The sequence below is a fragment of the Malus sylvestris genome, chromosome 13, assembly GCF_916048215.2.
Source record: "Malus sylvestris chromosome 13, drMalSylv7.2, whole genome shotgun sequence".
Lineage (NCBI taxonomy): Eukaryota > Viridiplantae > Streptophyta > Magnoliopsida > Rosales > Rosaceae > Malus > Malus sylvestris.
Window position 1 is genome coordinate 23,477,452 of NC_062272.1, and position 25,553 is coordinate 23,503,004.

Sequence of the window (25,553 nt, forward strand, 5' to 3'; positions counted from 1 at the left end):
TTAGGTACATTTATATGTGAGATTATGTTCGATTTTCCTTTCTCACTAGATATTGCTTATATAAAAGCAAGTTTTAAAATGTAGCGAGGATGATGTCATTTCATCCAATATTTCTTTCTTATCCAACATTCCCCTCTGTGCTCCACAAAATGAAGAATAAGACTGATTAAATAGCTAATTATCTTAGGATGCTACCTTATTTTCTTTCTTATTAAGCACAACCTCTTGTTTTTAATCCACCATTGTTGTTACAAAGAAACTTGCAATTAATCAGGATTTTCACCATTAAGATTCATCAATAATTTTGATTAGTTTTGTTATACCACCAGGAAATAACTTTAATATCCAAATTTCCTTATTTACATGGCTTTTCCCATTGCGGGCCTGTCAAACTCTATGACTACATCCATCCATTCCCAACTGGATACTCTTCAGATCCTTTTGGCGAAGATCTTGGGGATCCGTGAATCGTGTTCATACATCGTACATCATACGGTCAGTTTTTGTCAAGTACTGTTTGTGTTTAATTTTAAATAAAAATATTTAAAATAATTTCTAACCGCACGATGTACGTACGATGAACGAACAAGATTGGCGGATCCTCGGGATCCTCACAAAGAGGATCCGGATCCATCCATCCATTCATAATATAAATCATGTATATGTACATACACTGCCAAATTAATCTTATTCTAATCCAAAATCCAAACCAAGAATTTGCCATGATAATATCCTATCAAATTCAACTCTTCAAACCTAAATATGGCAAATACAAGAAGGAAGGAAAGAATTTCGATTAGGTTATTTAGTTGTCGAGACAGCCAATATTTAGTTACCTTTTGGTGCATGCATATGCCTTATAAACGTTACGTTTTTGGATTTTAGAGATAAGATTAAGGAACAAAGAGAATTAAATCATTCTTATCTTTCTTCTCTACCCTTGTTCTTGATAATTGGGTTTGCTTATAATTCAAAGAGGCTTTTAGGACTTCGAAACTTTGTTCTGTGATGGCTGGAGGGGCCTTCGTTGGCGATGGCGGAGGGAGGAGCTATGAAGGAGGTGTCACCGTCTTTGTGATATTCACTTGTGTGGCGGCTGCCATGGGCGGTCTCCTCTTCGGATATGATCTCGGAATCTCAGGTAATAAATTGTATAATTTTCCCTTTGTTTAAGAGAATTGAGATCATAAAGTGAAACAAGTACTATTAAAACCGGGTTTTGAATAATCGCTCGTATACATGCAGGGGGAGTGACTTCAATGGAGTCGTTCTTGAAAAAGTTCTTCCCATCTGTGTTCCAAAAAATGAAGAATGAGACTCATCAAAACCAGTATTGCAAATTTGATAGCCAGCTTCTCACATTGTTCACGTCTTGCCTCTACATTGCGGCGTTGGTGGCATCCTTTTTGGCTTCAACGGTTACTAGGAAATTTGGTCGAAAAATCTCCATGTTTGTGGCAGGCCTTGTGTTTCTTCTTGGCTCTATCCTAAATGGTGTTGCCAATAACATTACACTTTTGATCATTGGTCGTCTCTTGCTTGGTATTGGTGTTGGATTTGCAAATCAGGTAACGCATACAAGTCTAAAGTGATTCTACACTTTTAGACCACAAATGATGTGTTAAACTACGTATCAAAGTATCATAATAATTGATTTCATCATAAAAGGACCTCATCTAGCGTATTACGTGGTTTGCCAATGTGATATCAAACATAATCACTTTATACCTTAGGCCCGAAAAATTTGATGAACTTGCGATTGACACGGCCCAAGCTAAAAAATTTAGGGTTGGATTCGGGCTACCTTAGGGCTAGCTAGCTAACTGATTCATAATGGCATGGTGATTTTGTAGTCTGTTCCTGTTTATCTAGCGGAAATAGCTCCAACAAAGATTAGAGGAGCACTAAACATGGGGTTCCAAATGGCCATCACCATCGGTATTTTAGTGGCTGGTCTTGTCAACTTTGGCACTGCTAAGATCAAGGGCGGCTTTGGCTGGAGAATATCTCTCGCTCTTGCTGCCGTTCCTTCTCTGCTGATGACTCTCGCCGCAATCTTTCTTCCTGACACTCCAAATTCCATCCTAGAAAGAGGTCACCCCGAGAAGGCCAAGAAAATGTTAAAAAAAATCCGTGGCACAAACAATGTTGATGATGAGTTCCAAGACCTTCTTGATGCTACTGAGGCTGCCAAAAAAGTCGACAACCAATGGACGAACATCACACAACCAAGATATAGGCCTCAACTTGTCATTTGCTTCCTCATTCCATTCTTCCAGCAGCTCACCGGCATCAATGTGATCATGTTTTACGCCCCAGTTCTTTTCAAGACATTGGGTTTTGGGGATGAAGCTTCTCTAATGTCCACAGTCATCACTGGCGGTGTTAATGTGGTCGCTACCTTGGTCTCCATTTTCACAGTAGATAAGTTTGGAAGAAGAATATTGTTCCTTGAAGGTGGTACGCAAATGATGATATGCCAGGTACACAATTAATGACATGATCAATTCAATGAAACTAATTCATTATTACCAGCTTAATTTAAACAATAATAGGAAATGTCTCATTTTTTTTTTCCTTCAACTAAATCTGAATTTCTAAAGTATATTTTCTAACTAATTAAACTTGCATTGCAGGTTGCTATCGGAGGGATGATAGCCATGAAGTTTGGTCTCAGTGGAGAAGGATCATTTACAAAACATGAAGCCAATTGGATCTTGTTCTTGATATGTGCATATGTAGCAGCATTTGCATGGTCTTGGGGTCCGTTGGGGTGGCTGGTGCCAAGTGAGATCTGCCCTCTCGAGATCCGATCAGCCGGACAAGCCATCAACGTCTCGGTGAACATGTTGTTCACATTCATCATTGGTCAAGTCTTCCTCAGCATGCTTTGCCACTTAAAGTTTGGTCTCTTCTTTTTCTTTGCCGGTTTTGTGTTGATTATGACCATCTTCATCGCCGTCTTCCTCCCAGAGACTAAGAACGTTCCGATTGAAGAGATGAATATAGTGTGGAAAGCACATTGGTTTTGGGGCAAGTACATCCCTGATGAGGTTGTCATTGGTAGGCAAGTTTGATTGACAAAATAAGAGTTGGATTTGTAAATAATCCAAGCACCTGGTTTTGTAAATAATACAAGTACATCCCTTGTACTCAATTTTTGGGTTTTAAATCAATAAAATCACATTTTATTTTCTTTGTCTACCAAATGGGTTTGATATATAACCAATTACCTAATAGTATAGGCATACTCTCTCTTCACAATTCACAATGGAGATGTTTTAAATTTGAATTCTCCGTTCGCATTTTATTAAAAGAAAGAAGATTTGATTAAAAAGAAGGGAAACGATTTGAGCACAATAATTTACTATTTTGCATACTTTTGTTTATTCATGTCTTCTAATTTTGTTTTACTTTATTCAATCTAAACGCTAAAAGTAAACAAGAGTCTACGAGGAGAAAAAAATGTGCTAGAAGTAATGTCAATCATATATATGTGCCAATACCTTGTTGGTTGTCAATAAGGTTTAACATAGACGTGATTTGAATTAATCAATTAGTACCCAATCATTAGATGAAAAGAATTTGCTGAGCATATTGATCAGAATTTTAGGAAAAAAAAAAGTCTGAACTTTAAAGATTTTTCTAGATTTTAATTTTTTTTAAATTTTTTATTTTTTTTTATGGCAAAAAAACAAAAACCGTTTGATTAAGTAGCTGAAGGACTATATAGTCCACGTGGTCCTCGAGTCCTGCTCACTCGGCTGACTCGCCTCATTTGGTGCGTGAAGAGACGGCATCTACATTATATTGCCTTAGACGCAATCTCTGCCAATCGAGTTTGTGGGCTCCATCTGTTGCCAATTGCAAGATTGGGTCAGTAGAGATGAGGGTTTTAAGAGCAAGTCCACCGTTGGTGGTTGCTCGGGGGACAGGCTCCAGGAAAGGGCTGAGGGCCGGTGGGAGGAAGTCCAGTGTTGGCTGGCGAGGGAGCCCGAGCAGGCCCGAGTGCCAGACCGGTGGATTCATGCCAGCCCGAGCGCCTGAGGTGGATTTGACGTCAACTGACGTCAGACGCCTTTTTTAATATTTTTTTTCTATCAGGTTCTGCAGGTGCGTCCAGGATGGCGGTGAGGCGGGTGAGGGCGTGAGGAGGGTGGGATGGGGAGTACGGAGGTGCGTCCAGGACGACGGGCGGGATGGGGAGTACGGAGGTAGGGGTGAGGGAGGAGGCGGGGAGGGTTTGGGGGATGGTGGTGCTAATGAGGTGAGGGTGAATGCGAGGGTGAAGAAGGTGAAGAAGAAGAGGAGCCACGGTGAAGAGAAGAGAGAGAGAGAGAGAAATAAATAAAATAAGAGAAATAAATAAAATAATAATATTTTATGGATTGGGTGAGAAAAAAAATATTAATATTTTATTACCAATTGCCAGGGGAAGGGTTCCAAGGGTGGAGATGCAAATGGCAATTACTGTTTATTAAGGGCAATTACTGTTCACTAGGTGGATTGAATAGTGGATTGCCAAGGGGGAGGGCTCCAAGGGTGAAGTTGAGCAACTCCAGCATGGTCCATTGTCCCTAGGGCAATCTACTATGCTATCTATCCAGTGAATAGTAATTGTCATTAATGAACAGTAATTGCCTTTTGCATCTCCACCCCTGCACTCAATAGCACTGGCAATTGGCAATAAAATATTAATATTTTTATTTATTTATAAAATAATACAAAATAATTTTATTTGTAATTTCGGATAAGATTTTTAATCGTTTTCGTTGCGCCACGAGTCATTAATCGAAAATAATATAGCAATAAAATATTAGTATTTTATTTATTTATAAAATAATACAAAATAATTTTATTTGTAATTTCGGATAAGATTTTTAATCGTTCTCGTTGCACCACGTGTCATTATCCGAAACGACAATTATTGGTGATGGATTTTCGATAAGATTTTTAATCGTTCTCGTTGCGCCATGTGTCATTATTCAAAAAGACAATTATTGGTGATTGATTTCCGATAAGATTTTTAACCAATCACGTCGCGCCACGTGTTACAATCTGTTTACAATCTTTGATGATAGATTTCCACAAGATTTTTAACGAATGACAGCATGCCACATGACATTATCTACAACCTAATCCTTTCTGAATCCTTCATATAATCCATCATCCATCCTCAAAAATCTCACACCAATTTTCTCAAGATCTCTATCATTATTCATAGTTTCCGCTTCCTTATTCACTTAAATTTCTATCATTATTCATAGTTTTTGCTTCCTTCTTACAATGTCTTCTTCTTCCTCAAGGATGATGTGGGAAATCGATCAGCAAGAGGAAGAATTGTTTAACCAATCAGAAGGAATGTTCAAACGCCAGACGGCCCAAAATCAGAGGGAAGAGGATAAGGAGCGTAGACGGAGAGATGACGAATCAAGAATGGCAAGAGCCTCACATCCCGTCGAGTCATCCAAGCTATGGTTCAGATCTGCAGGCCCAGCTGTGCTGTAAACATTGATAGAGACAAGCAACGATGATATGAGTATCTCTTGGACGATTATTTTGTCCGTAACAGTGCATTCCCTGATATGTACTTTAGACGTCGTTTTAGAATGGAACGTCATTTGTTCAACAAAATCATGGGCGCTGCTTGCAACCATGATTCTTACTTTGTGCAAAAGTCGGATGCTTTTGGTGCTATGGGTCTCCTGCCTGAGCAAAAAATTACTGCTGCCTTGCGGATGCTTACGTATGGAGCATTTACAAACTAAGTGGACGAGATAGCGAGGATGGGAAAATCAACCATTCTTGAGTCCCTGATGAGGTTTTGCTCAGCAATCGAATCTATCTACACCGCAGAGTACCTCCGGAAACCTACTAATATGGACTTGGAAAGACTTCTGAAGAAATGGGAGATGCGAGGTTTTCCAGGGATGATTGGAAGCATTGACTGTATGCACTGAACTTGGAAAAACTGTCCAAGTGCATGGCAAGGCGCTTATGGGGATAGAAAAGGATAAAAAAGTATCATTTTGGAGGCGGTGGCATCTTTTGATACATGGATTTGGCATGCCTTTTTCGGGGTTCCGGGAGCTCAAAATGACCTCAACGTGCTTGCACAATCCCTAGTGTTCAACGATGTCCTGCAAGGATAGGCACCAAAAGTGACATACTATGTCAACGGACATAAGTACGACGAGCTATACTACCTAGTAGACGACATTTACCCAAGGTGGGAAACATTTGTCAAAACAGTGCCATGTCCGCGAAGTGCAAAGGAAAAACACTTTGCAAGCTGTCAAGAGGGGTGCAGGAAGGATGTGGAGCGTTGTTTTGGTATCCTCCAAGCTCGCTGGGCAATTGTTAGGGGTGCTACCAGAATATTTGATTTAGATTTAGAGTCGCTTCGATCCATCATGATGACGTGCATCATTCTTCACAACATGATTGTGGAAGATGAGTACAATTATGATATTGTTGATGAATATGAGCCAAACATGATGAATAATTCCAGAACACAAATATATTGTGCTCATGACGCTACCGAAGAACCCGTGCAACACGAGCCATTAGAAAGGGATGGACGTTACAATGATAGGGTCATTCAACGATATATTGTAATTCAAAGGCCATATATGCACAATGCTCGCCAAATTGACTTGATAGAGCACCAGTGAGAATTGAAACAAGCTGAAGATGATAATTAAGTTCATTAGTGTTTGTTTTTATTTGGTGTGTTTATTTAATTTTATGTGGTGTGTTTTTTTAAGTTCATTTAGTGTTTTTTTTTTGGGTATGTTGATGTAATTTGATTTGGTGTGTGTTGATGTAATTTTATTTGGTATGTTGATGTAATTTTATTTGGTGAGTTTCAATGTGTTTTGAATAAAGATTCTCTTAGTATAAATAAATTACCAAATTAAATAAATAAGAAATTACAACCCAAATTGATTGGAAACAACATAAAGTACTCTATTCAATAAATAAGAAATTACAACCCAAATTGATTGGAAAATTATGGGCTCCGATTACAAACAAAGTGATTGGAAAATTATGGGTTTGTGAATGGATAATCATCACCTAACCAATTTGTGGTGCTAGGATGATCTTCTCTTGTGGTGCTAGGATGATCTTCTCTTGTCGTGCTAGGACCATCTCCTTTTGCTCTCGCTTCTCTTGCACGCCTCCTTCATACCATGTTTGCTTTCTCTGACTTCCAAAAATATTTAGAGTTTAGAGACTTCCCTTCTAAAGGCTCCTTCGTAATGTCACAATCTCGTTGAGCCATTATTTCTTCTCTAACATGTTCCCTTTCTTGACGAAGTAGTTTTCTTTCTCTCTCATTAGCTTGAAATTCTTTCTCAACAGCTGCATCTTTTGCATCCTCTCTAGCCTTATTAGCCTCAAATTTGGCAATTTCCCGGGCCAAACTCAATTCACCTTGGCGGGCAAGTTCTTCCATATACTTTGCATAATCATTCTTGGAAGCATTACCTTTTCTCTTTGAAGCCTTCCTACCTTGTTGAGGCCTAATTGGAAAACGGGTTACCCCAACGCTTGTTCAACGGGGGCATTTCAGGCACTTCTTTTGTATCATCTTCATCATGATCATGCGAGGCATGATCGGGCGTAGAGTGTAGATGGGTGCTGTTAAAGGCCACTTCTGGACCGATAGACACAACTTTGAATTTAGGACAATCTTTGACAATATTCCAACACTCCCACATGTTGAACGATTTGTTTTTGCTTGTGGTTTTGGCATTATACCAAGTTTGTGGTTAAAGGTCCTACACAATGCGGGAGAAGAAATAATTATAATCAAAGTAGGTAATGTAAATTTGGGTATGGTACAAACAAATAAAAAATATATTGTTACCTGATCCGCTAAACTTTCCCCACTTCGAAGATTAGCACTAGCTTGTGCCAAGGCGTCTCTCCACGTACTAAACGATTTGCTCAGTAGTCTCCAACGGCTGGACAAAGATTCTTTGGTTCTTTTCCCACCAATTTTCTCAAGATAATTGGTATGAATAAGACCCCACATTTCTCTCAACTGCATCTCATTACCCGAAATTGAATCATGAGTAACTTCAACCCAGCTAGTACACAACGTAACATCTTCAGTAAGCGTCCAATTCGTACCTGCATCATTAGTCATTTTCTTGGGAAAAAATTGGATTGAAACTTTGAGAGAAAGATAGGTATTTAAGAAAAAGCAAATATATAAAATTAGATTTATAGAAAGATAGAAAAGTAGATTATAGAAAAGGTAGGTATTTAAGAAAGATAGGTATGAAATTGGATTGACACTTGACAATATATGAAATTAGATTTATAGAAAAGTAAATATATAAAAGTATGAAATTGATTTCAAACTTGACAATATATGTTGAATTTATAGAAAAGTAAATATATAAAACTATGAAATTGGATTGAAACTTGACAATATATGAAATTAGATTTATAGAAAAGTAAATATATAAAAGTATGAAATTGATTTCAAACTTGACAATATATGTTGAATTTATTATAGAAAAGTAAATATATAAAACTATGAAATTGGATTGAAACTTGACAATATATGAAATTAGATTTACAGAAAAGTAAATATATAAAAGTATGAAATTGAATTCAAACTTGACAATATATGTTGAATTTATAGAAAAGTAAATATATAAAACTATGAAATTAGATTCAAACTTGACAATATATGAAATTGGATTGAAACTTTGAGAAGATATGAAATTGTGGTGTGAGATAGAAGATAATGAGAAGGTATTTATAGAAAAGTAAAATCAATTTTTTTTTTAATTTTTCAAATTTTTTTTTCTGATTTTTAATAATTTTTTACATTTTTAATTTTTTTTATTCATCTAATTAATCTATATCGTTGGATTTAAACCAATTTGAATTCCAACACTCCAGATTGTGCCACGTGGCACAATGGTTACATTTCTGATTTTTTAACTGTTTTTTTTTTATTTTTAAAGTCTAATAACGTGGAGTTGATCTCAGATCTAATGGGTGATATTAAATGAAGTTTTTATTTATTTTTTTTACCGTTGGAAATTCAACGGTTCACAATTTATATCCGTTGAAATCCAATAGCCGTGGGGAAGCCACGTGGCTCCCCAACGGTAACAAAAAAAATCTGCGCCGCGAGCCCATTTTTTGATTTTGTGTCTCTTGACGCGCGCTTGAATGGCACGCAGTTAATAGAAAAAAAATTAATAAAGGCGTTTGACGTCAGCTGACGTCAGACCCATCTCGGGCTCAAGGGCCGGCACCAATCCACAGGCCTGGCGCTCGGGCTTGCTCCAGCTCCCTCGCCAGCCAACGCTGGCCTTGCTCCCTCGGGCGATCCGGCCCTGTTCCTCCCACTGTCCTTCCAGCGATTCATCCTGCTGGAGTTGCTCTAAGTGGCTTTTGTCTTTTAGCCCAATTGTTTGGGTAAAATTCAACCCCTTGACTTATTCTTGGGGATGTAGGACACTTTTAGCCTAAATTAAGCCAAGAGCTAGGTATCTATGTACATCCGAAGCCGGGATGCATCGCTGAAAATAAAAAAAATTTAGTCCCACAATATTCTTTAAATTAATAATTTTTGATAGCCTAAACGTAGTTTTTGTTGGAAATTATATATTATAATGTGAAATATTTTAATATATAATTTTAAAAATTGAATGAAGAATAGTGTTAACCGTCTTTCTTAGAAATGTTATGTTATTTTGGTGCATTCCCTTGATAAGTGATGTATACTTATAGATGAAAATTTACATCTTTTTAATAAGGAGTAATTGGGTTCTATATAAACCCATGAAACCATTGGTATTAAATGAAAGAAAATTAGAGTTAGTTTTTACTCTTGAGAAATAGTGTTTCCCCACTTTGTTTCTCTCATTCTTAGTTTGTTAAATTCCGAATCGTGTCTTTAAAGTACGAAATATAAAAAGTTTGCTAGAGTTTTAAGATTAAAGTGCTTTGACTTCGGATTATAGATTGTTGAATTTTAGAAGATGGACGCCTACCGAACTACAAGCACAATAAGTGTAGGGGCGAAATTCTGTTTTTAGGACATTGCATTTATGCAAGCCTCAATCTCCAAGCTTGTCAATATTTCTAACTTTCTCACTAGATGTTTATATTAATCTCATACATAATTGATGTTGTGATTCTCTTTATGATTATTATTATTAGAATTTTATTGTTATTTTCTTATTTTCTAATATTACTCCAACAGTCCTTGAATAGATTTAGTCCACCATAACTTGACACCTTAGAGCACGTGTTAACGCTGAAATGAAAGGTAGGGTTAGGGCTGCTCAATTGCCTAAACATACAAAAAAGAAGGTCCATCGATTCAATATATATGATATTTGGGAATATTAACGCCCTTGCCCTTGTCCTTTTTCTTTCCAAAACGGATAGACTTGCACAAAAATAATTCTTGTTTACAATGAATAGTTCCTTACTGCCTTACCTCTGTCGTTTAGGTGCTTTTAATAGATAGACGTTGACAATAGAACCACGCTTTTCTTGAAATGCACTGGAGCCCAATGAGCTATGAATGATAAGATTAAAAGCACACCACAAAGTAGCACACAAATATCCTATTGATTTTCCTTATTAACACTAAGATTTGTCAATTGTAGCATATGAAAATAAGGGTCTTTCACGCAAAAAATTGTTTTATCTAACTACTTAAAATGTCACATAAACTGGGCTGCTGTCCCTACTGGCCAGCCATCGAAAAATAATTATTAGACCAACTTACACTTATCTAAATTCTACAAAATTTTATATGAAGACACTAGACACACAGAGTTACGCTCGCACAAGTTTTTGGGATTTTTTGAGTTGATTTTCTATTTAAATTAAATTGAACAAAAACAAGACAGAAACAGATTTTAAGTAGTTCACAAATTAAGAAAAACGAGTTAGGGGAACTGCTATCCACCACCATATAATCATGCAAACATGTTATGTTTCATTCAAATTCCTTTTATTTCCAGATGAAGATGCTCAAGTTGGCTCAATGTTAGAACTCAACCTGTTACTCTTTCTTATGTAGTATGTTAAGAGAATGGCGTTTTCAACTTAACTTAGTTCCTAGCATGCAATCTAGAATGGCGTGTTCATAGATTTAACAAGTAGAAATCATTAAGAATGAAAAGAGTTTGAGTCATCACAAGACATCGTAAGTACTGGCGTTGTCTTACTTATTCTAGAAATTAGTTCACATGTTAATCGCAATTAACAAGTACTACTCTAGAACATATGTAGGTCCTCATTCGAAAAGGGTAGGCACACACATATTCATAGCATTAGAATCCTAGATATGCTTACTACGTATGCATCCATAGAAAACAAATAAAGAATTCATCAATGAGACAAGTAGTGAACCAATTTTCATCCATTCATAAAAGTATTTCAAACGAAATGTCATAACAAACTTGCAATCATATTCAGGGCTTCAAAACAGCCCCTAACTACTAAAAATTTAGTTACACACAATCCTTAAGTTAAAACAAAAGATAGACATGAGTTTGAGAAGATAGAACCGAAGGAAATCGACCGAGGCCTCCTCCCTTTCCTTCCTTCCCCAACGCTGCTTTTAAACCAATTCTTGCTGCATCATTTTGTTCTCCTTAACTCACCCACTAATAGTCATTTAGTGATGACAATAAGTGAGAGGAAATGGTAAAACAATTGTAAATCTTTGGGTAGCCTTTATGCCAATTACTCCCACTTAATTCTCATCTTTTTTTCCATTTCCTTTGATATTTGAATAGGTATCAGCTGACTTGTTCTTGGCTGCATCAGTTTTGATTGTTAGATTTATTGGGTTTATTGCTTCCATTGCAGTTACAAACTGCTCAGCCTCTTGGTAACCTTTCAGTGTTAAAATGGCCATAACTTTTTCTAGCAAATGATATTAACAATCCGCGAAATGCTCCAAAAAATAGACATCCGTAGCTTTTCGGCTCATTCTCTAATTCATTCTAAAATGTTCGCAACTTGCTTCCAAAGTCAGCTGATCTGCACAGGTAGTTTTGACGAATTTGTTACTTAAAATCCCACTTGTGCTATTTTTCTTTTATTTGCTTGACAAATCCCACAAAACACAAAAACAAAGTAAATAACTCAAAAATATAAGGAACTAACTAAGAAAAGACAAGTGAATTTGATGTAAAATATATATAAATACGAGCTTATCAATGAAACTTGTTCCCAAATGGATCAACGGACGATATTAAACCCTGAGTTCTCACATAAGACAATTTTGTCGATAAAAAAATGGGGTAAAGCGACATGATCTCAAGCATTCTTTATGCGATTTATATAGTTTCGGAATAGATTGAGCTCTGTTACTCTGATTACTGGAAAGAAGAAGTACCCTCTCTAGGGTTTACCAGATAAAGCTTGACTGGGTACTCTCTCCCTTTTTTTCCCTCTCTTTCTATGGGGTTCGTGCTCTAGAGTTATGCCAATCTAATAGATTTTTGAAAAGAATGGCTTATAAATAAATATTTAATTGTTTGAATGTTAAGACCACACCAATTCCTCTGATCAACCTTGACCTTGTAACAAGCAAGAATGGTGAAGATGGAAGGAAAAGAAAGATGACTAATGCGACAAGTGAAATATTAATTTTGTGTCTGCAAATCTAGCTCTTGTAACCGAATACAAAGGCTTATTAGCCTTGTGAATACCTTTTGGCCCAACACAAAACAAAATAACAATTTATAGAATCTGTTAGAATCTCCTTAACGGCCATCCATAGGCTATTCCTTAATGATGAATCACATCATTCTTCTTTAGAACTATTGGGTTTTGCGTCTCGAAATTAGGTATTTATTACCAACTTTGTTTAGTGTCCTTTTTGGGTCTGGATTTTGACTTTTTGGTTGGTTTCCTTGTTTGGTGGAGAGATTTTGTTAATTACCTATTTGATTAGGTTTTGGGTTTGTAAACCTAAGTCCTATGCTCTATAAATAGGACATTAGGGTTGGTTTATTTTGTGTGGCTTATTCGTGTGGCAATTTGGTGAGAGTTAATTTGTGAGATTGTGAGTTAGAGAGCAATTTGGGAGAATCTTCTCCATTTGTTTTGGGTTCTCTACTCATTTGGTTTAAGGTTTGTAATTTGTGGGATTTGGATTGTGAGAGTTTAAACACTCTTTTGTAATCTCTGTTTGTTTAGTGAAATTCTTCGCCATGCTTCACCTGTACGTCAAACCACATTAAATCTCATTTTTTCTTTTGAGATTGTTTCTAGCTTTCATATACGACGTTGATATTTGGTACTTTGTTAGAATTTGCTTCTGTTTGCGCATAAAAGTACAACAAGAACTACACTGGCGATTTGATTCTCCTTCTCGAAGATATATATCCTATTTGGATTCAACCAACTGGACTTTGCCTAGTCCGCAAATGTGCGCAAATTTGGTTCCAATAGAAACATTTAACCACTTACAATTAACTATTTAGTGGAGACCCCAAGCCAACAATGCTTCTTGCTTTACGAGGGTTAGGGAGTGGAATATCTATTGTACGCAGCCTTACCCTTGCTTTCAAAGAGACTGATTCTACAACTCAAACTCGTGACCTTTTGGATTGCTTTTTTGTCACAAAAAAGCATTTTTTTTTGTTACGCCAAAACTCACTCTCTTGCAATTAACCATTTATTTTAGAATTGGGCTCCACTCATGCAAGATAAATAAATTTCATGGTTAATTAACTAAATAGATAGGTTCGATAAAAAAAAATCCTATTTAGATAGGATCTAGGTCAAATATAAGACCAGCTCTAGCGGGAGCAATTGCTCGATGGACAGACCTCAGCACAGGGCTTGATTGCCTGAGGGAGGAAGTCAAGTGTTGGCTGGCGAGGGAGCCCGAGCAGGCTCGAGTGCTAGGCCCGTGGATTCGTGCCGGCCCGAGCGCCTGAGGTGAGTCTGACGTCAGATGCCTGTTTTACTTTTTTTTATTTATTTATTTTTCTGTCAGGCGTGTGGCGTTCAAGCCCAAGTGGGCGCGCGTCAGGGGACATAAAGTCAGAAAAAGGGGCCCGCGGTGCACTAATTTTTTGTTACCGTTGGGGAGCCATGGGCTTCCCCACGCCCGTTGGATTTCAACGGCTACAAATTGTGAACCGTTGGATTTCCAACGGTAATAAAAATAAAAAAAAACCTTATTTAATATCAGCCATTGGATTTGAGATCAACGGTCTATGTTATTCAACTTTTAAAAAAAACAAAAAGAAAAAATAGTTAAAAAATCAGAAATGTTACTGTTGTGCCACGTGACACAATCTGGAGTGTTGTAATTCAAATTTGTTTAAATCCAACGGTATAGATTAATTACGTGAATTTAAAAAAAATGAAAAAAATTATTAAAAATCCAAAATTTTTTTTTGAAAAATAAAAAATATGATTTTACTTTTCTATAAATACCTTCTCATTATCTTCTACCTTACACCACAATTTCATATTTTCTCAACTACTTTCATCCACATTCCTATCTTTCTCTCAAAGTTTCAATCTAATTTTTTTCCCAACAAAATGACTATTGATGCAGGTACGAATTGGGTGCTTTTTGAAGATGTTGCATTGTGTACTAACTAGGTTGAAGTTACTCATGATCTGATTATGGGTAATGAGATGCAATTGCGAGAAATGTGGAGTCTTATTCATACTAGTTTTCTTGAGAAAATTGGTGGGAAAAGAACCAAAGAATCTGATAGGAGCATATTTATGCGACTTAGTTAGCTTGTTTTCTTGCATTTTCATAGCTAGTTTCTACTTATTATAGTGTTTTAAGCTATTTTCGTGTGTTTGTAGGTCCAAATGACAAAGTTGGCAAGAAAGTGCATTTTGGAGCATTTTAGAGTAGTTTTGGGCTGGAATGGATAGCTTACATATGGAGCATAAGGAATGGACGAATTTGAAGTTCAAGAGAGGCTAGGAATGTGCTAAAGAGTTGAGGAAATTAATTCAAGACATTGAAGATAAGGAATCAGCTCAAAAGAAGGAGATATTATCCAAACTGCCTTATCTTATCCAACCTTATCTCATCTAAATTAACCTTATCTTATCTTATCTTATCCTATTCTAATCTTGTCCTACCTTAATTCCAGCTGCAAGGGGGACTCCTTATCACATTAGAATACTTAATATCTAATTCTAAAAGCCCTGAAACAATGCAAATAACCTGATCCTTTTTCCTCTAGAAAATTTAATCCCTTTCTAGAAGCTTTGTGCTGAATTTCCTAGTCCTATTCCTCTAGGATTGTGTAATCCTTCTCCTCCACTACTTTGCGCAAAACCCTAGCCTGTAAATACATATTTTCTGCCACAATTCAAACCACCACCCTCTACCATATTTTCCTACACCACACACCCACATATTCAGATACAATTGAAAGAATTCTTGGAGCCTTTTGCCGTGCCTTGCCATTCAACATTGGATTGCTAGAGCGTTCTTAGGTGTGTTCTATCTTTTATTTTCAATGTCTAATTTAAGTTATCTTTGTTTAATTGCGAACATGAGGAACTAATTTCTTTTTAGTTAGAGGTGAAATCGAAGCCATGATTATATGCTTTGTATGAATTGATTACATCTAGTTATTGTTTCTTGAGTCTTGAATGTGATTTGCTTTTCTAAGTTATTAAAACTTGTTTATGTATGTTGATTGAGGATGCATACTTAGTTTGCATGCATAAGCTTGATGCTAGAGTGTAAGGGAGTTTCACCTAATCGTTATGAACTTATATTCACAAGTAATAAAAGTCACTAGTCATGATTGTGTTAAAATCCTGGGCAGAAGTATCATGCTTTTCATAGTTATGAATGCCTCGTCAATGCTTATGATTTTCAAAGAACTTAATGACCTTTGATATGTTTTCTATCATGCTTTTTATAGTTAGGGGACTTGAGAAAGATAATTTGGTTGTGATGCGTATCCCGTCCAATTCAATGAAATAAGGAAAATCTGATGGTTAATTTGTGCTATCACGGTTAACTTGGGGTGTTGTCATTCATAGTTTAAAGGAATAATAAATGGAAATTGGTTTGTTTGCATATGTCATGTGTGGAGAAGGACCCTCTAACTAGCCTTTTACCCTTTTTAATTCACCAAATTCATTTTCTTAAAGTGTTTTATGCAAAGTTTCTATTTTGAGTTTTAAATTCGTCAAAAACAATCCCCCTTTCATTAAGTCTTGTTAGTTGAGTCATAATCTGTTTTCTTTTAGTCTTTTGAGTCAAGTTAAGTCTTATTTTGGTTAAAACCACTCGTTAGGTCTATAATTGAGTCTTTTTTATTGTTTGTTGCTGTTTTAAGTGTTTTGAGTCAGTTTTGAGTCTATAGAGTCTAGTTTAGTGTTTTTTAGTCTTATTTGTGTTGATTAGCAGCCCTAGTTAATCCCTAGTCTAGAATGATCCCTACTTGCCTAATACTACAATTACATGTTTAATAGGGTTTAATTTGTGTGTCAAGTTAATTTTCACATCAGAATCGATATCCAGTCGTTGGAAATTACTTAGCCAATCGTTTAGTACGCGGAGAGACGCCTTGGCACAAACTAGTGGTAATCTTCGAAGTGGGGAAAATTTAACGGATCAAGTAACAATATATTATTTATTTGTTAGCTACTTTGATTATAATTATTTGTTTGTATTATTTATTTGTTACCTACTTTCATTATAATTATTTATTCTCCTGCATTGTGTAGGAACTTCAAGCACAAGCTTGGTATAATGCTAAAACCAAAAGCAAAAATAAATTATTCACCCGGTGGGAATGTAGGAATATTGTTAAAGATTGTCCTTAATTCAGAGTTGTGCATGTCGGTCCAGAAGTTTTCATGAATAGCACCCTCTACACCTGATCATTCAACCGGTGGGCATGTTCATGAAGATGACGTAGAAGAAGTGCCCGAAACGCCCCCCCTGAATAAGTGTCGGGGTCGACCCGTTATCCAATTAGGCCTCAAGGTAAGAAGGCTTCAAAGAGAAAATGGAGTGCTTCCAAGAATGATTATGCAAAGTATATGGAAGAACTTGCTTGCCAAGGTGAATTGACTTTGGCCCGGGAAATGGTGAAATTTGAGGCTGATAAGGCTATAGAGGAGGCAAAAGTTGTAGCTGTTGAGAGAGCATTTCAAGCTAATGAGAGAGAAATAGAGCTACTTAGGCAAGAAAGGGAACATGTTAGAGAAGAAAGAATGGCTCAACGAGATCGTGACATTATGAACATGCCTTTAGAAGGGAAGTCACCAAATTCTAAATATTTTTGGAAGTCGGAGAAAGCGGATGTGGTGCGAATGAGGCGTGCAAGAGAAGCGAGAGCAAGAGGAGATGGTCCTAGCACGACAAGAAAAGATCATCCTAACACCACAAATTGGTTAAGTGATGATGAATAGAGCACTTTGGGTTGTAATTTATTATTTATTGAATAGAGTACTTTATATTGTTTCCAATTTATTGAATTTGTACTTTATTTAACGTGAGAGTAAATTTGTTTAATTTGGTAATTTATTTATACTAGGAGAATCTTTATTCAAATGACTTAAACACATCAAATAAAATTACATTAACATACCAAATAAAAAAAAAACTCACTAAATGAACTAAAAAAAACACACCAAATAAAATTCAATAAACACACCAAATAAAAACAAACACACTAAATGAACTTAAGTATCTTGAGCTTGTTTCAATTGCCACTGGTGCTCTATCAAGTTAATTTGTTGTGCATTGTGAATATATGGCCTTTGAAGTGTAGTATATCATTGAATGAGCATTTCATTGTAACGTCCATCCCTTTCTAATGGCTCATGTTGTATGGGTTCTTCGGTGGCGTCATGAGCACAATATATTTGTGTTTTGGAATTGTTCATCGTGTCTGGCTCATATTCATCAACAACATCATAATCATACTCATCTTCCACAATCATGTTGTGAAGAATGATGCACGTCATCATGATGGATCGAACTGACTATACATCAAACATTAGGGTAGCACCCCTGACAATCGCCCATCGAGCTTGGAGGATACCAAAACAACGCTCCACATCCTTCCTGCACCTCTCTTGACAGCTTGCAAAGTGTTTTTCCTTTGCACTTTGCCGACGTGGCATTGTTTTGACAAACGTTGACCACGTTGGGTAAATGCCATTTACTAGGTAATATGGCCCGTCGTACTTACGTCCGTTGACCTAGACATGACTTTTGGTGCCTTTCCTTGCAGGACATCGTTGAACACTGGGGCTTGGGCAAAGACATTGAGGTCATTTTGAGCTCCCGGAATCCCAAAAAATGCGTGCCAAATCCATGTATCCAAAGATGCCACCGCCTCTAAAATTATACTTTTTACTCCTTTTCTATCCCCATAAGCGCCTTGCCATGCACTTGGACAATTTTTCCAGGTCCAATGCATACAGTCGATGCTTCCAATCATCCCAAGAAAACCTCGCATCTCACCCTTCTTCAGAAGCCGTTGCAAGTCCATGTGAGTAGGTTTTCAGAGGTACTCTGCGATGTATATAGATTCGATTGCTCTGCAAAACCTTATAAGGGACTCAAGGATGGTTGATTTCCCCATCCTTGCTATCTCATCCACTTGGTCTGCAGATGCTGCAAATGCAAGCATCCGCAAGGAAACAATAATTTTTTGCTCAGGAATGAGACCCATAGCACCAAAAGCATCTTTCTTTTGCACAAAGTAAGAATCATGGTTGCAAACAGCAATCATGATTTTGTTGAACAAATGTCGTTCCATTCTAAAACGATGTCTAAAGTACGTATCAGGGAATGTACTATTACAGATAAAATAATCATCGAAGATATGTGTACCTCGTCGTTGCCTACTTTTATCAAGGTTTGCGGAACGGCTAGGCCTGCAGATCTGACCCACAGCTTGGATGACTCGACGGGAATGTGAGGCTCTACCCATTCTTGCTTTGTCATCTCTCATTCTACGCTCCTCATCATCTTTAATCTTATTTTGGGTAACATTCCTTCTGATTGGTTAAACAATTCTTCCTCTTGCTGATCGATTTCCCACATCATCTTTGAAGAAAAAGATATTGTAACGAGGAAGTAGAAACTATGAATAATGATACAAATTTTGATTTTGGTGAAGAAGGAAGCGAAAACTATGAATAATGATAGAGATCTTGAGAAAATTGGTGTGAGATTTTAGAGGATGGATGATGGATTATATTAGACCTGACAATTTCTTACACGACCCGTTGACACGACACGAAAATAACGGGTTTCAGGTCAACACGATAACTAATCGGGTCATTATTGGGTCACACGATAATAACCCGTTAATAACGGGTCCTTAACAGGTTTACACTAGAGTGACACGCGGGTAACCTGTTTCGACACGATAAGAAAAAAGTTATTTTGATGATTCCAATTTTTTAAACTACTAAAAAAACTTACTATAAAATACAATAGATATAATGAATATGTATATATTGTTTATTAATTATTATTCTATATAAATTTTAAAATGTAAGTTTTATTTATTTATTTATTTTTATAGGATATTATAAGCAAAGATTGAGATTAAAAATCATAAAACACATTAAAAATAAAAGTATCAAGTAATTTAAAAATACCAAACACATTAAAAAAAATTATAATAATTAATTTAGATGTACAAAAAATATGAAAAAAATATGCAAATGCTCGTGTTCGCATCCTCTACGCTTTGAGGATGGGTATATGATCGTTTGAATTTTTAAAACATTACAAACTATCATGAATAGTAATTTTAAGGGAGTTCAAAATAAACAAAATTCATAATCATTAATGTATAAGTTTGAAATATGTGAAAGCATAATAAAAGTTCATAATTGCATCCTCAACGCTTTTACGATAGTTACATGATCGTTTAGGTTTTTTAAAACCCTCCAAATCTCATGAACAATGTTTTTTATTTGAGTGCAAAATGAATAAAATGAATAAAAATTATTGTAGAAGTGTGAAAAATGTAATCACTTGTAATGAAAAGCTTTACAACTTTCATGAAGGGGGTCAATTCCAAAATTTAGTAAGTATACACTAATTTAGTATTATGTTTTAAAATTTTTTTGGGTCAAATTATGTTTTTCATTTTCATTTTTATTGATTTAAAATATATTTTTCTTAACAGGTAACGGGTCGGGTCATATTACCTGATAATATTTCGGGTCGGGTCATATTATCCGTTTACTTTAACGGGTATTACACGACAAGATCCGTTAAGCTATCGGGTATGACACGAAAATGACACGAACACGAGAAACACGACACGAATGCTAGGTCTAGATTATATGGAGGATTAATAAAGGATTAGGTTGTAGATCCATTTGACATGCCGTCATTCGTTAAAAATCTGATAGAAATCTATTTTCAAAGATTCTGAAAAGGTAATGACATGTGGCACGACGACATTAGATATGGAAATCCATCACCAATAATTGTCTTTTTGGATAATGACACGTGGTGTAATGATTAAAAATCTTATCCGAAATTACAAATAAAATTATTTTGTACTATTAAAAAAAAATATTTCATTGCCTATTGCCAGAGCTATTCAAGTGCAACGGTGAAGATATAAAAGACAGTTATTATTTATTAAGGAGAGTAGGCGGATTAAATAGTGAATAGCCGGAGGTTTCCACAGTGGAGTTGTTCTACCAAAAATCGAGTTGTAGGGATTGTGGCAAATTTGAGTTCAAGTAGGAAAAGTGACATAAAAGTCGAGTTTCGTGTGGTAGAAAATTTTTCATTTCCTGTTCTTCTCCTTCAACCTCCATCAATCTTTGGTCTGCAATCGAAGAAGAAAACACCAGAGAAACTGACCCCCTTCATCTCCTCGGCTGGTTCGCAACCTGTTCGCAGGCAATCATCAAATTCAAATAAATCCCATTTTCGGAATCAAAATCCAGTAAACGAAGAGAACCCAATTCTTGATTTTAGCTGCGGGAGACTGACGAACGATTCAATTGGAATTTGTTTGGGCGAATTAAAAGGTTAGGCTTTGAACACTTTCTATTTATTCTTTTCAATTGGGTATTGGAATTTTGAATGGTATGGGATTGGATGTATGATGTGTTTAGTTTTGTACAGCTTGAAATGTTCCTATTGTTTTTGTTCATGTAACTTTGGGTCATTGTTCATTGTGGGATGAGATTTGGGATCCATTTCTTTGTTTCGGTTTTCGCATATCGAATTTTCGAGAGCTATTTGATAAGAGCCAGGCCTGTTCAGGGTCAGGTTTTATAACTCAAACCATTTCAAATAGCTGTTTGATAATAGGACGTTTAGATAAAAAACAAAGCATAGAGATCATTTACTAAGAAGTGGTTTAGATAAAAAAACAAAGCATAGAGATCATTTACTAAGAAGTGATGGTTTCATGGGTGTAGGTTGAATGTTTGTTGAGTGTTGAATCGTTTGTTGTTTTATGTTTGTTCAATGGTGTAGGATTTTGGGATGAGAATCAGTAAAACAGAGGTGAATTTGAAGAGGCTGCTTGCAGCTGCGCCTCAGCAACAGAACCAGGCAAAACTTGTACATGTATGTTGTTATTAGAATTATAGGTTACAAAGTTTTATCCATTTGCAGGTAATTGCTTTGTGCCAACTATTTCTGTTTTCTCGGCGTGATATTTACAGTTCTAGGTTTTTTTTGTTGGTTTTTGCTTTGGGGATATGTGCCATTTATGGATGACTAAGTACAGCTACTTTGCAGTATGTTGCTACTTTACGAGAACTGGTAGAACAACTAGCTGAAGAGAGAACTCCAGAAGGCTTACCAAGGTCAGTATGTGTTTTATATTCTCCCTTACTTTTGTTTAACGATTATTTGTTCAATAGTTTGATGCATGTTCCAATACGCTTCCTTTCTTTTACCTTACGAACCGTTACAGATTTTGGTAGGTATGATGGAAATATTGATTCACATTCCAAACACTATTTTCTTGATACTGGGTACTAATGGTGGCTACACAGATCAACATTTTCATCTTCTCTATTTCTATGTATTTTCTTGATACTGTGCCCTACTTAAGAGTTTGCAACATTCTTAGTTTACTAATTGATATCATTATCTTCAATTTTATACCCAGAGTTTCAAAGGCTGTTTTGAGTGACTATTCAGAGAAGATTGAAGCCATTGCTTCCAAATTAGCTGCTCCACCGGTGCGTGCATATGATCTAGAAAGCATACACGTTGCCTTTTGTTGAAGTGTTGGTTTTATGTACTTTAAACCAGTTACATTGGCAAAATGTGTACTTTAATTTACAATGTTCTGTGAATTTCTATGATTCGAATCAATTTTACTAATAGTAGATTTAGTTTGAAAGCCGGGAAATTATAATGATAAGGTATGCGAAACAAAATATTGTTAGGCTGAAACAAATTTCTTGGGAGACTGGTTGACATGACAACTAAAATAGTACAGGTTTTTTTTTTCTCAGCTGTGGTGGATGGTTGGACAGCTTTTAGTTCTTATGCGGGGAACAATTTCTAGAGATAGTTTATAGTTCAAGTGTCCACACCATTTCATGCTGCGTGTAATTTGTTGTGTCAGTTCATGGCATCTCAAGAGTGAATCTGTAATATATGGATAATGTTCTATTGCTAGATATCTGACATGGTATATTGAATATTATGAATCTGGCATAGTATACCCGATTAACAGTTTGGCAAGCAAATATTTCTTTAGAATGTAATGTATTGTTTGTTTTTTGGTCGAAGAATGTAATGTATATATGTGCAATATATGGAGTTCCTTGCTCCTAACTGTGATTTCTTTCGCCAATTCCCAGCCTGATATTCAAACACCCGAAGAGCCCCTTGCAAGAATTTCTGTCAAAGCAAACTCTTCTGATACAGGAGACAATCAGATTCCCCCTTCTCCAGGTTTGAGAAGGAGATTTGTGTAAGTGAATGATAGTTGGGATCACTATGGTTTCAGCTCCTTCTTATCACTATGGTTTCAGCTCCTTCTTAGTGATATTTTGTCTGCAATAACTTGTTTTATTTTAACTGTGTTTTTGTTAAACAGGCCAATCTCAAGTACTGAAGATGGAACTCGTGAGACTGCTGGTGTTGATTCTTCAGGGCCTGTCAAACTGGATGCTGCAGCCCAAGAACACATTGAAAAGCATAGGTATATTCACAGTATCTCAATTTTTTCTATTAAACTGGAGTCATGAGACTGGATGAAATTGAAAATGGGAGTTCTAGGATGTTAGTCATTAATTAACACAGTGACGCAATTATATGTGTTTTCAATATGAAGTTACTTTTGTTTTAGTAAAAATAGAAGTTGATTGTTGCTTAAAAAAATGCATATGGTTTTTGTACAAATAGAAAGGACACGGATGCTCACTTGGGACATCAGATAAGTTTAGAACAATAGTCAGGCAACTTTGGGATGTGTTCCTTCTTTCTGTACAATTTCTTGCTTTACTTTGATGGTAACAAACACAAGACGCTACCCAAAGATAAATCTTGGCCTACAGCCCCCAGCCTCTCTGTTATTCAGAGTGCTTAAGGAACTAGGAGGACCATCCAAATTGTAGCAACCCTAGTCCATGGCCAACCCATGTCTTTCCTGCCATCTGCAGTGATTCTAAGATCCCTCTGCATGTTTGTACACAATTGCCAACAGATGGTGGCTCGAATAATGTGACCTTGAACCAGATAACCCATCAGAGTAGATACAGTTACTGTTAAGAGAGGAAATTTCCTCAATCCCAAGTCAATTGATGTCCATAAAGTAGAACACGCACAATTCAGCCGTTAAGACTTTCAAATGTTAATTACTTTCCACATTATGTTTTCGATTCTTATAAACTTTTCTCTCTTGTTTACAGAAAGCTTCAAGAGGATTTGACGGACGAAATGGTTGGATTGGCTAGGCAGCTCAAAGAGAGTAGTCTCATGATGAGTCACTCCCTGGAAAACACTGAAAAAGTAAGTACCCTGAAATATCTATTGCAGGATGTTGTAATGTCTATAGAGTCAATACTTTTTGGATTTAGCTGGCAGTGGTTTGATTTGTTTAGGGCGACACTGAAGGGAAGTTTTGGTGAATATTGCTTTGGATTTAGAGGGTGTGAGATTAGGAGAAATTCTTGAAAAGGAAAATGTTAAACAAAGAAACGAATGTTGGGACTGTAATGAGGTCCTAAGAGACGGGGGGCTAAAAATTAAAAAAAAAAAAAAAAATCTGTCGAGGAATTTAAGTGGTAACAGGAGAACTGATTTAATTTTTGTTGAGAAATAGTTTACAGTCAAGGGGTTTGGGGAAGCTTGCAATATGAATCTGATCCGGTTTTCCATGTTCATAAATTTAAAATAAAGAAGGAAGTTGAATAACACAATAAGAAATAGTTTACCGTAAAGGGGTTTGGGGAGGCTTGCAATAGGAAAAGAAGGATACGCTGCTGAGTATCTTTTATTGGATCTCTGAAAAATTTGGAATACAATATGTATTCTTATATAAGCTGTTGACTGTGCTAGTCATGATTGTAATGGAACGTATGTTGTCACAAGCGAAAACCCTTTAATATTCAGATATATGGCAATCATTGGAAAATGTTCCCAGCAATAATGCAACATCGATTGTTACATAAATTTTTTTATCTATTTACTCTTTGGTGTGTCTTGGATGTAAATGGAGTGCTGATGGAATGACATGTATGTTGATCTCATAACTTAGTTATGGCATGTGTGCAGATACTTGATTCTACAGAGAAGGCTGTTGAAAGTAGCTTGGCAAGCACTGGTCACGCCACTACACGGGCAGCAGGTATATACTCGAAGACATCCAAGACTACTTGTTTCACATGGCTTCTGATGTTTGTCATGACATGTGTATTTATCATGGTGGTTCTTTTAATTCGCGTCACTTAAGGGTGTGTTGTGTTAGGAAGACTCATCTTTCGTCCCATAATTTCTATATATATTTTGCAATGTTGAACAGCGACAGTCTACAAATTATGATAGATATAATTTCTCAGAGCATAGAAATGTTGTTCGATCACTAGACATGGTCAGGGAATGGATTCAAATGTTAATGATACTGCGACGCTAGTTATCGAAACATTTCAAGGGACTGCACTACAACTTTCATTGGTGCAGGTCTTGCCACTTATTGTAATTAGAATTAGCAAATATTGACTTACTACTGCAACTGTATTTGTCTGGCCTTGATCCTTATTTTGGGGGCTTTGTCTTCTCAAGCCACGTCTCGCACTCTCCAAGATGCATCAATGTACGGAAAATATGAGCAATGAATGGCTTGTTATGGATGTGCATATACCGACATTAACGAGGAGAAGTGTTTCAATATATTCAAGGAAAACGTGGAGTCTATAGAATCTTCCAATAGTGATGCAAAACAAAACCTTACAAGTTGACCGTCAATCAATTTGCAGACCTTACAAATGAAGAATTCAAAGCCTAAATGGATTCATGGGGCACGAATGTTCCACAAAGACTTCATTCAAATCTAAAAAGGGATATGCTATTCACGCACATTTTT

At 36.3% G+C, this 25,553-nt stretch overlaps 2 protein-coding genes across 2 annotated transcripts; both read left to right on the forward strand.

Annotated features, from left to right (window-relative positions):
- The first annotated feature begins 1,008 nt into the window (after positions 1-1,008).
- Positions 1,009-3,077, forward strand: LOC126595380 (sugar transport protein 10-like). Its single transcript, XM_050261697.1, has 4 exons — positions 1,009-1,141; positions 1,246-1,568; positions 1,854-2,483; positions 2,637-3,077. Exons 1-4 carry the CDS (start codon positions 1,009-1,011, stop codon positions 3,075-3,077), a joined length of 1,527 nt encoding a protein of 508 aa, XP_050117654.1.
- A 17,585-nt stretch (positions 3,078-20,662) lies between these two features.
- Positions 20,663-25,202, forward strand: LOC126597364 (uncharacterized). Its single transcript, XM_050264151.1, has 8 exons — positions 20,663-21,027; positions 21,482-21,574; positions 21,749-21,816; positions 22,125-22,197; positions 22,828-22,940; positions 23,067-23,171; positions 23,881-23,980; positions 24,746-25,202. Exons 2-8 carry the CDS (start codon positions 21,491-21,493, stop codon positions 24,920-24,922), a joined length of 720 nt encoding a protein of 239 aa, XP_050120108.1. The 5' UTR covers positions 20,663-21,027; positions 21,482-21,490; the 3' UTR covers positions 24,923-25,202.
- Positions 25,203-25,553: the final 351 nt, after the last annotated feature.

Bases quoted from the DNA above. Each gene is read 5' to 3' on its own strand.
- LOC126597364 (XM_050264151.1), top strand. From the start codon at position 21,491: ATGAGAATCAGTAAAACAGAGGTGAATTTGAAGAGGCTGCTTGCAGCT. The intron at 21,817-22,124 runs GTCAGTATGTGT...TTTTATACCCAG, and splicing joins ACTCCAGAAGGCTTACCAAG to AGTTTCAAAGGCTGTTTTGA. The intron at 22,198-22,827 runs GTGCGTGCATAT...GCCAATTCCCAG, and splicing joins CCAAATTAGCTGCTCCACCG to CCTGATATTCAAACACCCGA.
- LOC126595380 (XM_050261697.1), top strand. From the start codon at position 1,009: ATGGCTGGAGGGGCCTTCGTTGGCGATGGCGGAGGGAGGAGCTATGAA. The intron at 1,142-1,245 runs GTAATAAATTGT...GTATACATGCAG, and splicing joins ATATGATCTCGGAATCTCAG to GGGGAGTGACTTCAATGGAG. The intron at 1,569-1,853 runs GTAACGCATACA...GTGATTTTGTAG, and splicing joins GTGTTGGATTTGCAAATCAG to TCTGTTCCTGTTTATCTAGC.